Genomic DNA, 16788 nt, shown 5'->3' on the forward strand with positions numbered 1-16788 from the left:
CCTTGAAAATGCAGACGCAGCTGTGAGTAAGAGCAAGTCAGCAATCGCAGATGCTCACAGATTCACACGTGCACACACACACACACACCATTTACTTAGTGCCCTCGTACATGCTTAGGGCACGGACACTGACCTGGCTGCATAGATCTTGTTGGATTTGTGTGGTGTGTGATTAACCCCCACCCCACCCTTTCTCTGTGATTATTTTTCTCAGGCTAATATGAGGAAGCCTCTGGTGTGCTGAAGGACATCTGGATTCCACAGATTTATTGTCTAACCGTAGCGTAACAAGAGCACATGAGCGTTGAAACAGAGAGAATGGCCATGGCCTCCGACGTGCAGCACTGTCAGGTTGTCTGTGCCCGCCAGCGCTTGTGGAGAAAACTCAGGCCTGCGCGGGTGATCAGCCTCCTCATCAGTCTCGTAGCAATAAGTGCAGTGGCCTCCTCGTGGCACTCTACTGCTCAGTGGGAGGGGCTACAGAGCCACGCCCCACACAGAACACTGCTATCCACACACCTGGGTTACCTCAGTAACCTCACGGAGGACACACCAATAGCCATGCGCTCGTCCGCAGAGTTAAATGAGAGCCAAGGGGACTATCCGACTGACCTGTTCAGCCTGGAGGACCGCCGGCGCGGTGCTGTTGTTTTACACATGTTCGGCATGATCTACATGTTCATTGCCCTCGCCATCGTTTGCGATGAGTTTTTTGTCCCCGCACTCACAGTTATCACAGAGAAACTCAAGATCTCAGATGACGTGGCGGGCGCCACCTTCATGGCGGCCGGGGGCTCGGCTCCTGAGCTCTTCACCTCTGTCATCGGCGTATTTATTTCCCACAGTAACGTGGGCATCGGAACCATAGTCGGCTCCGCTGTGTTCAACATCTTGTTCGTCATTGGAATGTGTGCTGTGTTCTCGAAAGAGATCCTGAACCTGACGTGGTGGCCTCTTTTCAGGGACGTCACCTTCTACATAATCGGCCTCATTATGCTCATAGTTTTCTTCCTGGATAACTACATCACGTACTTGGAGAGTATCAGCATGCTGCTTGTCTACGCCACCTATGTGGTCTTCATGAAGTTCAATGGGACGGTAGAGACTCTTGTCAAGGGCATCACAAACAGAAACCAGGTGGTGGAAGTGGAAGCCCAGCCAAAGGTGAGTTGACATTCCTTGCTCTCTTGATCTCTTCCTTGCTCTGACTGTCCAACCACTGTAGACTCCCCTTTTTGAATCTGGGACTGGTTGAGAAGATTGAGTAATTTGGCCTCTGGTCTGATTGTAGAGAGTGATTTCTGGCCAGGATTACTGCAGTAATAGGAGATATAACAATGACCTAGCTGGGTTCCCATAATCAAAAAGACAAACATTTGAAGACGAGAAAAATACGAATGATTATTGTAGCATAGTTAGTAGTTCATGGACGAAGGAGGCGGGGACCGGCGAACATTTGACTAATTAATATATAAATAATCACATCACGGACAACTGCTGCACTCACATAACCAAAACATAACATAAATAGTCCAGACATGGTCCTCTCTCGTCCTTCACTGTCGTCGCTCCTCCTTTTATGCTTCTGGAAATCTACTGTATCCCCGCTAGAAATTTTACATTCCCAGAACGTCCCTGCTGGTGTCAAGGACGTCGCCTAGTAACGTTCCCAGAAAGTTCTGAAATGGTTGAAATGTGGAGTTCTTTTAAGGGTTCGGGGACGTTATTTGGCAGACCTTTACATAACATTCAGGATGTTCTCGGAACGTTTAGGGGACCATATTTTATTTGGACATTTGATGGTGGAGGGATGCAGAAAAAAACTGTCAAGGAACACAGAAGAGTCGGCTAAGTATTTATAGGCCTACTCTTATTCTGATTGGGTTGATCATTTGAGCGTCCTCCTCCTGAACTTTGTTAATTAACATTTGGTTAATAAGTGGACATGAATGGAAACATTATTTTACCGGACAGCAGGATTGTGGGGAAGAGCAGAACATAGAGTGGTCGGCATGCACAAGAGATCCTGAGGATGATGAAGAGACATATAAATTCTAAATACACAATTCTGGACCCGAGTCAGCACTCTAATGTTGCCAGGCAACAGGTAGAAGTTGTCTTTATGGGATACACTCAGACACGTATGCATATATTCATGCATGACTGTGAATATAGTTTTCCTGCAGTTTCCTGTGTTTTGGTTGTCCATGTAGGCATAAGCTCTTCATTTGTGATACGGTAGCCATGGATGCAGCTGAAATAATCCTACAGGCTTTATGTAGCGTAATCCATTGTCTCCGCTACTGCAACGAGGCCTCGACTAACAATAATCATGATCTAATACCTCAGTTGAACCTTGAGCCTAATCCCTAACCACTGCAGCTTTCAAAGAATCTTCGAGCACCAGACGAGAAGATTCACAATTTCTAAAGGAACTTCCATTAAAATAGTCTGCTATGCAGGTTGCTTTATTAATCACAAATGTCATTTGGTGTTTAAGCAATGTGCCAGCAAATTTACAGAAAATGTTGCTCCCTGCAATCTAAGAAGTATCGCGGAATCGCACAAAATCGCACTTCCGGTAGCATGCCGGCAGGTGCATTTGGCATTGTGATTTCGGCTTTTTATCTGAAGAATGTTGCCATGTGGTGCCTATCGGTTTCGGATGGAGCATTATTTGTTACATCTTTTACATCTGCACTCGTCCAGGCCCTTCATCTCAAAACACAATCCCGATGCCGGAAAATTCATTATCATCCTATGTCTGTTATTGTCAGGTGACATTCACACATGTCCAGGTCCTAATGGGTAGTTTGTCCTGGCTCGAACAAAGGTCGAGTTTTGCTAGTGCTTGGCAGAACGAAATATTGCTGTTGTGCAGGTATGAGTATCAAGCAGAGATATGGAGCCAAATATTATCATCAGGTTTAATAACATACCTTACCTTTGTATGGATGACAGCGTGGTTGGGATGCGTGCTGAGTTGGCTACAGGGTCCAGTTTGGAGAGGGGAGTTAGTCATGGCGGGCTATCGGGGAGTGGTGTGGAGAATTTGTTGTGGATCGGAAGCAAGCTGAGGACACAGAGGGATCAGCGGTTGAAGAGACTTTTTACTGCATCAAGTGGTTTGGACGATTTGTTTGAAGACTATTTTAATGTAAAAGGTTTACATTTGTGCTGGGCCTGTTGCGATAATTAAATAACCGTCCGATCACGGTTCTTTGATCTAACTGCGGTTGTTTCATACAACCTTGATTATTATGCTATTTTATAGGCCTATGGCACAAGGGGGAGTTATATATACCAAAAGAAATAGACAAGCACCAATTAAGTTTTCGTGCACTATATTCAAAGCCATTCCATAGCTTATGTGAGTGACAGAAGAATATTTACATCGTTAAATTAAAGTTCATGGTCTTTCCTCCGCTGCTTCTGTCAATCATTCTCTGTTCAGCATTCAAACAACGCATCCCATTCTGTTACGACCGTCAGCAGCAAGGTAAAGCTCTCTCCAAAATGATATATTCCCATTATAATACTTGATATGATATTACTTTATCTTGTTGGGTCATGTCATATTACCGGGTGTCTATGTAAGATCACACAACACCAGGACTACTAATTGACATCAAATGCACAATAACTGGAATTTAAAACTGCGGAGAAACAAATGATCAATTAATCTGTTGGACAGATACATTAGGATTTGTGCGCTCTACATTTCTTCTCTTTGAGCCGTGAACTTTTCAATACGCACTTGCGCAGCTCTGCGCACTGAGACACGATGTTGCTTTAAAGGGTTAGTTCACCCAAAAAAGAAAATTCAGTTATTAATTACTTACCCTCATGTCGTTCAACACCCGTAAGACCTCCGTTCATCTTCGGAACACAAGTGAAGATATTTTAGTTGAAATCCGATGACTCAGAAAACATTGGCACAATGTTCTTTACACTCTCAAGACCCATAAAAGGTAATAAAGACGTCGTTACAAAGTCCATCTCACTACAGTGGTTCAACAATAACTTTCTGAAGCGACGAGAATAGTTTTTGTGCGCAAAAAAATTATATAGTGATGACTGATTTCAAAACATTGCATCATGAAGCTTCAAAGCGTTATGAATCAGTGAGTTGATTCAGCAGTTTGGATCGCCAAAGCGACGTGATTTCAGCAGTTTGGCGGTTTGACACGCGATCCGAATCATGATTCGACTCGCTGATTCATAACGCTTCGAAGCTTCATGAAGTATTCAGTATTATTATCTTACGCCAACAAAACCTACAAAAAATTAAATTAATTAAAATTAATGAATGAAGCACAACAAAAATGGTATGACAAAGCCTCAAAAATGGTATGACAAAGCCCTAAAACAGACAATTAATCGTCATAAATGCCAAAGCCCTTAAAACTGGCAGTTAATCTTCCACCATTATTTTTTAGACAATTAATCGTCAGCCAAATTTATAATCATGAAAGCCCTAATTTGTGCATTAAATGTAAGGTGTTTATTACCAAAGAATGATGAATAATGGTGGTTACTTAAGAATGATAAAGTGGGGATTTTTGGCTTAATAGAAATATGGTTCAAATCATCAGTAAGTGATACAGTGAAATTACCCAAAATGAGTTGATGTGAGCAATGTGGAGCGTTAAATACTCTCATTTAATTTCTGTTTCATTCATTCTGGAGGCCCTCATGCAGAAGGTTCACAAGGGAGAGATTCACATGCGTCTCATTTTGGAGACTGCATCCTCAGGAAGTCCCATTTGAAGGCTGCACTCGTCATCGAGGTGATCTCACTTAAGAAAAGTAACCGTTAGATTGCAAAGAAAGAAAGAAATTACTGTTTTAAACCTCACAATGATGAAGTCAATTTTATTATGGTTACTTTACTTAAATAAGACATCCTTGTTGACGTATACAGCCTTCAAATGCGACCTATGGAGGATACATAGAAGTAGGCCTATTAATAACATTTAATAGAAGTATTAAACATATGACGTTCCAGGAAATCCCTTTTATGGACATCAGATATCACTACATCTGAATAACATGCAGATATTGGGTATTTTTATAAGAATGATGTATAGGCTATCTTTAATCCAATGCTAATTGACATAGCCTGTGACATAGAATTTTATAAAAAAATATTTTTTCTGTCTCACATGGGACTACAATAGTTATTTCAAACATGATATTAATCTCATAAATTGCCATGTTTGACGCTATGCTAAGCAAACATACAAGCTGTTGCCAAGAGCGATTGTTTTAATACTAATTTTCAAAAGTAATTCCATGTAGGATCATTTGAATATTTTAAGAAGGGCAAAAACAAAGAAGGGAAAGTGAGAGGTCCGATCAAATAATATTACAGTAGAAAAAATTGAAAAATGCACTCAAGTACTGTAACAAAAGTATTTGTAAATAGTTTCTTTCCACCTCTGGCAATATGGAAGGATCACAACAGACAAGGAAGGGGTGTTTGTATCGGACATTAATTTTAATGTGTTATGCTGCCTTCACGTGCTATCAGAATTTTTTTTAAATTCCCACTTCTGAATTTGTGATTGCGATCTTAATGGAAGGGCGTTCATGTGCAATTTTTACCTAGGAAGCTTGTATTTATGAAAATTCCGAGAATCCACTTGAAGGCAGCATTAGATATTAATATTGAACATGAACATATTGTTCTTGGACTTGTTAATACCTATGACTAAGCCAATGTTTGGAGTTTGTTATCGCCCACCAAGTCAAAAAGATTTTTACGAGGGACTGTAAAAATAAATAATATTGTTTTAAATAATTGTAATACTTTGATAAAAGAATGTATTATTATAGGTGATTTGAATACTGATATACATACAGAATAGGGAATAATTATGATGGTCTGCAGTCGTTATATAAATTATTTAATTTAACCCAAATTATAAACAAATCTACTAAAGTTTTGGGAAGGTGAGGAAAGCATCATAGATCTTATTCTGTTGTCTGATGTAAAGTATATATTTTCAAAAAGAAGTTAATAGAATATGGCATTAGCGATAACTATATTTTCTTCTATAAGGAAACATAGTAAATTAAAATGTAGTACTCATAAAACAGTATGGACTTTACAGATACATCATTCAAATATTAGTATTTAAAGATCAACTTAAGAGAGTTAAAGACCCCCTGTGGTTAAAAAAACAAAAAAGTTTGTAATGTTGTTTATGTCTATATGGTGTTTTTAATAGGCTTTAAGACAAACTATGTGCAAATTCATAAGTCAACATAATTGTTGAGTATGTTCTCCTTAACTACCTTGTAACCAATCACGTGAATGTGCGGGTAGACTTTAGCATATCTCTCAAGAGAAGCCAGGTTATCCCTATATATTTTTCTGTTAATATGAAAAATCAGGTACTTTTAGCAATATAGCAGGTGAATTATGTTTATTATGATGTTATGGTGAACTATATGCCTTTCTCCACTGACACTCTAAGTTGTTCAAAGCATTTCTAAGCATACTGATTTTTAGAAGGCAGACTGAGATGGCAAACGGGAACATGGTTTGTGTAGCATTAGCAACACATTATTTGCTATTTGACAACGTAGTCCAGCCAAAGGCTAATCATATTATTTAATGTTATGTGTCCGACATTGTAGAGAGTGATTCATAAAACGCATTACCATTCTGATACATTAACTTGTAGGCAAGCCTGTATGAGTGCATGGAGGAGGGGCTTATTTACATATTCATGGTTCCGCGAAGAGGTCGACCGATAGTGGATTTTACCGATAACTAGGTTGGACCACACTTGCCGATAACCGATTAATCGACCGATAGTTCTTTTTAATGGATACTGGATTAAAAACATAAAAAGTGAAACAGTGCTGAACTTTATTATAAGAAATAAAAGAACAGTACTGATCCATGAAAATGTGCTAACTTAAAAACATATAAATATGAATATTAAAATGAGACGTTCTAACAGAACAAATTCTACTGAAAATAATTTAAACATTAAATATTACAGGTCAAATTTGTTTCTTTAGCTATAACCTAGATACATGCATGTACATTTTCATTGGTAACACTATGCAAGTCCCTATGCAACATGTATTAGCTTACATGAACTATAAGCATTATGCAATATACATTTTTACAACATGTATTAATATGAGCAATACAATTGTACCTTGATCATTCATGTTAGTTCATTCATAGTGCATAAACCATGGTTACCAGGTAAATTACAAATTCAAACTCAATTTAATGTTGAAATTAACATACTAACAATTAACAATACTTCCACAGCAGTTATTAAACTTACTTAATGTTACAAATGGAATGTTATTGTAAAGTGTTACCATTTCATACAAAACCAAACAGTCAGCTTTTTTAGAAGGCGATTATCTAATAAAAAACATGCGCTTCTGCTTTATTTATGTTTCTGTCGGCAGCATGTTAATACAGTTTGCTTTCTCACAACACTAATTTTATATATGCAACATTTGGGTCGGACTTGCATGTGTTTTTATCACATTGTTTTAACTGCTTGAGGTACTACTAATGTTAGCGTCCTCTCAGCCTCGTCGACTGCTGTTCTTTACCTGTTAATGCAGCATCTAGTCAACAAATGAATTACTTTATAATGATTTGGCAACAAGTACTGTAGTGTTCTGTATTCATACCGTTTCGTTGTCGTGTTTTAAACGTGCATCTGATGTGTGAGAGCTCTCTGTGCAGCGCCGCCTCACGTGGTAATATAAACAACACGAGGCGTCACTCATAGTTGTTATTTCGCCTCTAGAGGCCGCTCTCGTGCTATATAATGCCAGCAGACCCTTCTCAGAGCTCTCGTACTGTGTAATAACAGCGCACCCTTCTCCAGCCGCTCCAGCAACGGACACAACCCGGAAAAACTATCGGTGTGGATTTTTGCAGATAACCGATTGTTCCACCAATCAACTATCGGTGCCGATTAATTTGGAGGTGACCTCTATTTACGTGTATATTGAATGAAACAAGGGTGTAGAGTTACATTCAAGCTATTTTAAGGCATGAATAAAGACAAAAAAAAATGTTCACAGTAAAACATTTAAATATGTAATTTTGGTGATCAAAGATGAGTTTTAAGGGATATAATTAAATACTTTAAATGGAATGGCATACATAATACCTCAATAGTTGATGATGCTTGGAAACATTTTAAAGTTGTATCTATTAAAGTAGTGGATAGGATTGCCCCCCCTTAGACAGGTGACCTTGGATGAATCAGCAGGAATAAGGGTCTTTTGATTTATATGAGAACAAGAGGATTATGAAAAATGTAAAGCACTTAGAAATGTAGGTCAGAAGACTACAAAGGAGGCAAAACGTAATTTTATAAAGGAACAAATTCAAGTAAATAACAACGATCCTAAATCTTTGTGGAAAGTACTGAACAGGTTCCAATCAATTACCGTTCGGTCTACATTCTTATTGTGGTTTTAAACATTTTAGAAAAGATTGTGTATAAACAGGTGTATCAGTATGTATGCAAGAATGGTTTAATTTATGATTTTCAATCAGGTTTTAGAAGATCTTATTTGACTGATACTTCTTTACTTTATTTAACATATTTTATAAGAGAGCAGATTGATGGAGGTAAAATGTGTGGAATGGTACTCTTGGATCTCCAAAAAGCTTTTGACATAGTAAGTTATTCAATACTGTTAGATAAATTAAGTGTCATGGGCTTTTCAATATGGTGATAGCCTGGTTGAACTCTTATTTAACTGAGAGAGTTGAAAGGGTAGAAATTGATGAGATTCTGTCTGAGGAAACAATTATTACTAATGGAGTTCCCCATGGAAGTGTCTTTGGCCCCCTTTTATTCCTCATATACATAAATGTTATACAAGCAGTTTGTGATTGTAATTTGTTTTTATATGCTGATGACTCTGCTTTACTGGTTTCAGACAAGGGTGTCGGCAAAATAAGTTATATTAGGTGAGGAGCTATGTAAGGTAAGAGACTGGCTCTCTGAAAATAAACTCTTATTGCTTTTAGGTAAAACAGAATCCATATTATTTGGGTCTAAAAGTAAACTGAACAAGGTTCCCTAACATGTCTATCAAGGTAGGGGATTGTGTAATATCAAACAGAACTACTGTAGTTATCTTGGATGTGTCCTTGACAATAATTTAAGTGGTGCAAGTAAGGCTATGAAAACATTAGGTAAGACTAATGCTATGACAAAATTAGTTTTAGGTTTTAGTAGTTTTACATGTTGCATGTTGATGTATCCCTTTTTTGACATCTTGATTGGTTACCAATAGAAAGCACATCTTAAACTAAAAATGGTACACAAGATAATCAATAAAAGAGCTCCTTCATATTTGAATACATATTTATCTAGGGTGAGTGAGAAACATTGTTTTAAGACTAGGCAACGTCTTATGGATATTACATTATATCGTTTTAAAACTATGTATGGTCGTATTACAATATTCAGGGGCTCAAGAGTGGAATAAGTTGCTTCTGGATATTAGACGTATTTCAAAAATAGTTGGTTTTAGTTTGAAAGTCAAAAGTTGGTTATTAGGATGTTTTAGTGATGAATTTGTATTAGTGTATTGTGTGGATGTTTAATTTTGATAGATGGAAACGTATTGTAGCTTTGTATTTATAATAGCATGCAATGCCAGTCACTAGGAGTGAGGTTTGTGCTTTACATCAAGGACCACAATGGAAACAAGTTTTTAACTTTATTGTGCTATATCCTTGGCAAATTAGTGTATTTCACTACTTTTTTGTCTAATAAATCCTATCAAATCAAATAATTTCTGTTGATCTAAAGTTAGAATTTAGCTCAAGGTTTTGCTTGCTCAGTAAGACACATCTAATCACTTTAATTTGAACACTCTGCACACATTTTTGCACATTTAACTCAAAACATCCACAGATTCAGCAAACTGGTTTTGGGATCAATGCTGCAATTATTGCAAACAGCATCCTTGCATTTACCTCTAGTACATCACATGGCCTCAACAGCAGTTTACATACTCCCACAGGATTGTGATGTCTGGTAACATAACACTTGCCATATATGTCCTTGCATAATATAAATAATATACATATTATTAAATACAGCATAAATGCCCACTGTTATGATTGGCTACCATATTTGCATGGGAAATTATCCATGTCCTTTTTAAATACGCATATGGAACTGTGTTTGTTCTTGGCAGTGGCACAACCCTTCTTGCAGCAGCTTAAATGCAGAATCATGTGCATCATACTGTGTTTAGTTTAGAGTTGTAACAGCTAAAAGTATCACATTCCCAATTGCCAACACCAAATTTAGCAGAAAAAGAGTCATTTTATCCCTTAGCCATGCTGTAATGAGATTTTGATGAGGCTCAAATAATTCTTACACTGCCATTATTTTTTTGTAATCACGCACACTTTGTATGCGCAGGTCACACATGCGCAATGGATTTGTTTTGCACTAATCGATTGTTCCACAAGATGGGAAAACTTGCCTGGACAGAATATATTTTATATTTATATTTTTCCTTATAGACCTTATGTAGCCCCACCACTTTTCAGCGCTGTGTTCTGTCTAATGGTTTGTCATTTTAGAATCTTCCCGGTCTACTGACATTTGTTACGACATTCACTTCATAAAAACAATCATAAAAACACTCATGATAACTTTCTTTAACACTAAAATAAGTAAATCCACTTCACCAGCTAATTACTCGACTACAACAGTGATGCCATAAAAATATACAGAGCTACAGCAAAAACGGAAGTTCAAACTAGAGGTCTTCACGGGTCCAAAAATTTGTACCCGAACCCATAAAAATGTGGTACACGGAACCGACCAGAACCAAGAAATGCCATAAATGTACTACCCGGAACCGACGCGGACCCTGTCTGTTATTTGAAAGCTGGATCCATGTACACAGACCAGACTGGACCGGATCATATTCCACAGAAAATTGTTATTAACAAGTAAATAAATAAGTCGTGAAAATTTGTCTTACCTACTCAACTTTTTGTCTTGCCTCTAGTAAGCAGTCTTCTCCCTTGTACCTGTCTGTGATGCATACAATCCTCCTTGGCGAGAATTTTATTCCTCTCTTGCCGAGCATGCTTAATCCACTCATTATTTCATCTTCAAAAGTTCACTTGCTGTCACGGTGACGGATGACAAATGCATCTTTTGCAGTTTTGCATTTTTTTGTATCTCGAGTCAACTCACATAAGATAACTTCAACTGTTTGTCCTTTTGAAATGTAATAACGATTGCTCGTTCAGAGCCATGGCCACGGACGGTAGCATTACTTATTTAAAATCATCTCTGAGCCGAGTCTGACCAAACATTTTTGATAAAACAAGAAGGTTAATTCATTATATTATTATGAAGTGCGCACGCTTGAGACTGCACATGCATTAGCTGGAACAACCTGAAATGTAGCCTATGCTTTTTAATGCAATTTGGGCATGCTTGTGTTTTTTTTCACCTTATTTCCCGGCTCACACTTTTCTCATCATAATTGCACAAGTTGCATGTTTAAAAAAACCTCTCAGGTTACGTAACCTATGTTCCCCGAGAACAGGGAACGAGACACTGCGTCAAACTACGCTTTGGGATATAACGTCACAGCGTGACAGGTGTCTGAAATCACTATCGTATCACCGTAATCCTATTGATCGGCGACAGCCCATGATGTGATCAATGTTCGACCTGGAAGTATATAAGGGCGCCTTGCAAACACACATTCACCTTATCGTCTGAAGGGACTGTTTGGCAGGCAGGCCCCAAACCATGGCAAAGAGATGCAGTGTCTCGTTCCCTGTTCTCAGGGAACATAGGTTACATATGTAACCTGAGAGTGTTCCCTTTCGAAGGGAACTCGCACTGCGTCGAATGACGCTCTGGGAACGATATACCCACACTGCCATGCTGAAGGGAGTGCATGCCCACTGGCAGTGACAACTGTCAGAACAAGCAACTTCACTTGAAATGCCTGAAACCACTCCCCCTCAGGTCACACTGGGCTGTCAGTGACAGCACTCCCTACGGCAATAGCCCAAGCTATAAGCTTCAAGAGAAACCTTTATGCACCTCACATGAAGTCCTACTGCTCAAAGGCCTGGGACCAACCACTTCATTAGCAGGGGTCCCTTTAAGGGAATGTGGCTATGGAACCCGAAGGAACCCTAGCCAAATCACTACCCGGGGAACATATTCACCGGAATGCCACCAGGGAGGCCTGACCTGGTGCCCCTTATATTGGACACTTCGGTTTGGCCAACCCTGTCTGTTCAGAAACCGAGCCTCCGGACACTGCCTCAGTGAGGCATCCAGACTGATGGACTGAAAAACTGGCAGTCCTCCTCAGATCGAATCTCAGAGACGGGTATCCCAGAGAGCAATACTCAGCGTAGCGCTTTACAACCCTTTCTAGCGAGGGAAGTCTAACTGCTCAATCCAAGGGACTACAAAGTACCTATGTTCAAAGCACTAAGGAATCCGGAGAGGCCTGTGGATTGATTGTACAGAGAGGTCTCACAAGAGGCCTGCAACCGTCTGATCAGACTCAGTCTCTGTGTTCTCACAAAAAACCCTCAGCAAGGGGAGCACCTGAGCCTGACCTGGTAGGTAAATCCAGCTTTAGGCTACAATACCATAGGTTCCATTCTGCAGGGAACCGGTAATAGAAAGTGCCCAATCTCGGGAACTCGCCTTCAAGGAGGCCTAGAGAGGCCTACTACCTGATAGCAAGTTTTCAAGGAGGCCTGGTGAGGCCTACTACCTGATAGCAATTCATGCCGGCTGCCAGAGCATCCAAACTCGGGAACTCGCCTTCAAGGAGGCCTAGTGAGTCCTACTACCTAATAACAAGCTTTCAGGGAGGCCTTGTGAGGCCTACTACCTGCCAGCAATGCATGCTAATCGTCAAGTAACTGAGTTCTCTCTCAGGGAGGCCTACAACCTGATAGCCAACCAGGTTAGCTGTTCAGATGCCATACAACGGAACTTACCTTCAGGGAGGCCTGGTGAGGCCTACTACCCGATAGCAAGTCATGTTAGCTGCCTGAGCATCCAGACTCGGGAACTCGCCTTCAGAGAGGCCTAGCAAGGCCTTCTATCTGATAGCCAGCCTTCAGGGAGGCCTGGTGAGGCCTACTACCTGCTTGAAATAAATGCTAACTGTCAAAGTGACTGAGACTTGGAGCTCATCTCTAGAGAGGCCTAGTGAGGCCTACTACCTGATAGCAATTTATGCCAATTTGTCAGAGTGACAAAATAGGACCCTGGGGGCTCGCCTTCAAGGAGGCCTGGTGAGGCCTACTACCTGATAGCCAGTCAGGCTAGCTGTCCAGATACCACAAATCGGAACTCGCCTTCAGGGAGGCCTGGTGAAGCCTACTACCTGATAGCAAGTCATGCTAGCTACCAGAGTATCCAAACTCTGGAACTCACCTTCAGGGCAGCCTAATGAGGCCTACTACCTGGTAGCAAGTTACAACTGGCTGCTATGAACCCAGCCAAATCACTACCCGGGGAACATATTCTCCGGAATGCCACCAGGGAGGCCTGACCTGGTGCCCCTTATATTGGACACTTCGGTTTGGCCAACCCTGTCTGTTCAGAAACAGAGCCTCCGGACACTGCCTCGGTGAGGCATCCAGACTGAGGAATTGAAAAACTGGCAGACTTCCTGGGGCTCAGTCTCAGGATGGCCTTGAAACAGCCAACTGCCTGACAGTAAGACCACTGGCTGACTAATAAACACCCACACTGATGGGGACTCGTCCTCAGGGAAGGCTCGCAGAGCCTACTAGCTGATAACACAACTACTGTCCTTAGGAAGCATATCACACCAACACAAAAATTGGGGCCACCCACAGGAGGCCTTTCAAGGCTAGCTACCTGGTTGCAGCTGCTATGCATGTCCCCCAGACAGAAAAAAAGGGCGGACCTTGGCCGAACGACTCTCACATGAGAGGAGGCTGACATTAGAGATGGTAGATAAACCCAAATTCACGTAGTGAAGGGCCAGAGGTCACAGTGCCTCAGCAAAGCACGTTCATCATCCCTAATATAGCCTAGGCCAGCTAAACCAGCATAAACCCATCTGAAGCTCCAGCGTCAGTCTCTTGTAAACACACTCTAGAAGAGACAAACTACTCTACCCTGAGGTGGCTAAGGGAACCGAAGACAACACAGTAAAACAACACCAAGCAGCAGCAAGCACTCCATTCTCCCAGAAGGACGCTCTGCCGCTTAGTACTCTGCTAACATTCCAGTGGAAATGAGCGACGGCCTCAAATTACTCTCATCATGAGAGGAAGCCTAAGTTTACACACACATCCAAAAATGCCCGCCCCGTGAATCTTCAAAGGTGAAAGCCAAAACATACTCATTTAAAAAGCCCAAAACTGGTGCTTTATTCTGCCACCTAACAGGGGAAAACTTCAGGGCCCAAACTTCTCCCTACCTTCTAACAGTGACATAAATCCATACTCTATACAGGGAACAAAGGTATGTACAGTAGAGCAAAGACTCACCACACAGTTCTCATATGGCCGTGGTGTCTACCGCCCTTGCATGCCTGAAAGGGGTGCTTTCACTGATCAAGCCAAGGCGGGCCGTCAAATATCTTTCCACCCAGCCCCAGGCCTGATGTAAGAAGAGCCTGGGGAAATTATGAAGAAGAATGATGAGGGTCAGGTTTTCAGCTCACCCCCAGGGAGGAGATCCATCACCGACGTTAACTGCGCTTGTGATGGATCACCCCCCTCAAATCCTTCTTCTTCTGGGAGTCCCACCACTTTTCCGACCTACTCCTTCTCTGAGGGGGCACACAAGAGGCGATACTGGCACTCTGACCCTGTCTCTAGCCCTTGGACCGGGATGGGCCAGGCCCTCCGGCCTGCCTGGGTGCGGATCCGGATCTCAGCGGTACGCAGGTTAAGCCACAGAGAGCCAGATCTGTGGTGCGGCGCATCCTTCAGCAGATCTGCCTGGTACGCCTGAAACACTGCCATGGTGTGCAAAGCAGCACCAGCCTGACCTGCTGCCGTGTATGCCCTGCCATTAAAGCACAACGTAGTTTTTAGAAGTTCGGGGAGAAATCGGTCATTCAATCTAACACAAGCGATCTCTCCTCTAACATGTCGACATGGCAGCAGCAGCCTGCCTGCAGCGCTTTCCATAACAACCATCAGCTCAGCATACATGGGCAGGGTGGCTGAGAGGATTCAGGATATTTATTTACCACTCTCACCTGCCATCCCTAAGAGCACTCGCTGATAAGTCTCGTCAGCCGCCAGATTGTCTGAGAGGATTACACCCCTCTCGCAACGATCGGTGAGCTTCATTTGGGAAACCCATGATGCACGTCAGTGCTCTGCCTTGGCATGAGAAGGACCCGCATCACCAGTTGCAGATGCCGAACCTTCATACCTCAAAAAGAGAGCCAGACGAGAGCGGAGCGATCTCAGATTGAAAAACGCTCACAATTCACTCAAACAGCTCCATAAGAACTGACTGTGCATGCTCTTGATCCCAGGCAGTAAACACATGGCTCTTGTGCATTAAATAATGAATTTGTGTTACCTTGACTTGAAGCGCTTCAGACAGAACAGTCCCTGAAGACGAAAAGATGAATGTGTGTTTGCTTGGCGCCCTTATATACAGTAATTCCGGGTCGTACATGGATGACATAATTCCCAAAGCATCGTTTGACGCAGGGCAAGTTCCCTTCAAAAGGGAACACTTACAGCGCTGACTGACTCTGATCACAGCCTGGTGTCCAATCGACTCGGGTATTACACACAATGTTAAACAGCGTTAAACGGGTCGGGCCTCGGGTCCTCCTTGTAGACCTCTAGTTCAAACACAAAATTCTAAAGATGGCTGTGCGCTTGTTTCTCTGCTGCATAAGGTTTATAGTGGAAACAACTTATATATGGTCATAAGAGTAAGACTACTAAAACTATTTTTTGTACATTCAAAATAAATATTTTGCTTTTGTAAAACAAAGAAAACAAACAGGATGCACTTTCTGCTGTCTCTGTGAACTATTTTCTGGAGTGCGTCACAAAAATGAACCGAATCTCCTAAACATGAGAACTACACCTATAAAACCCTTTTTCATACATTTTGCTTATTTGACGTTAAATGCATTAAGTCACTCTGGAATATAAGTCTTATAGTCCATAAAATACAGTTTATCAAATTAGTCATGGACCTCCTGGCTATTGGTTGAAGACCCCTAGGAGCCCGCAGACCCCACATTGAAAACCTCTGCGCTAGCGTACACATAAAAAAACGAAGTATACTTTGGGCTTAAGTCAGCCAGGAGGAGTCTTGCGGTGCTGGATCTAAAAGGAGACAGCAAGCGGGGATTGTTGGATTGTGGAATCTTGTTCATTGTGTCATTCTGTTCACAAGGGATTAAACAATGTTGAATGTCAGCGAAGCCCTGCTGGGTTAAGCTGAACAAAATGTGTCCCGTTAAAAGAAAGAATAAAATCTTTGGGGATATCAAAGGCTCCTCTGACTTCTCAAATCTGCTGTTTCAGAAATGGTGTCTTCAGTCATACAGGGTTAGAAAGGTTTGTCTGGAGGTAGGGAATCTCTGTTTGTTGATGTCAAACGATAATATTATAGACGTAATAAGTGCAGTAGAACAGATGCGCCCTGGTAGTTTAGGCTGATTTGTCAAGGATGGCCACCGCTGTCTTTTTTCAACGCTAATTGCTTTGACAACAGACAGGTCTCTATAGTGATATGAAGTGAG

General features: G+C 41.3%; 1 protein-coding gene across 1 annotated transcript in view; it reads left to right on the forward strand.

The window, feature by feature from the left end:
• Nucleotides 1-324: 324 nt before the first annotated feature.
• Nucleotides 325-16788, forward strand: part of LOC307118062 (solute carrier family 24 member 2) — a gene marked incomplete at both ends in the record, with an annotated part of 115650 nt that continues 99186 nt past the window's right edge. The window contains one exon of the mRNA XM_079803416.1: nucleotides 325-1164. Coding sequence (XP_079659542.1) covers nucleotides 325-1164 — 840 coding nt within the window. The remainder of the gene's footprint in view (nucleotides 1165-16788) is intronic.

Source organism: Gobio gobio (genome assembly GCF_949357685.1).
Source record: "Gobio gobio genome assembly, chromosome: 2".
NCBI classification, from domain to species: domain Eukaryota; kingdom Metazoa; phylum Chordata; class Actinopteri; order Cypriniformes; family Gobionidae; genus Gobio; species Gobio gobio.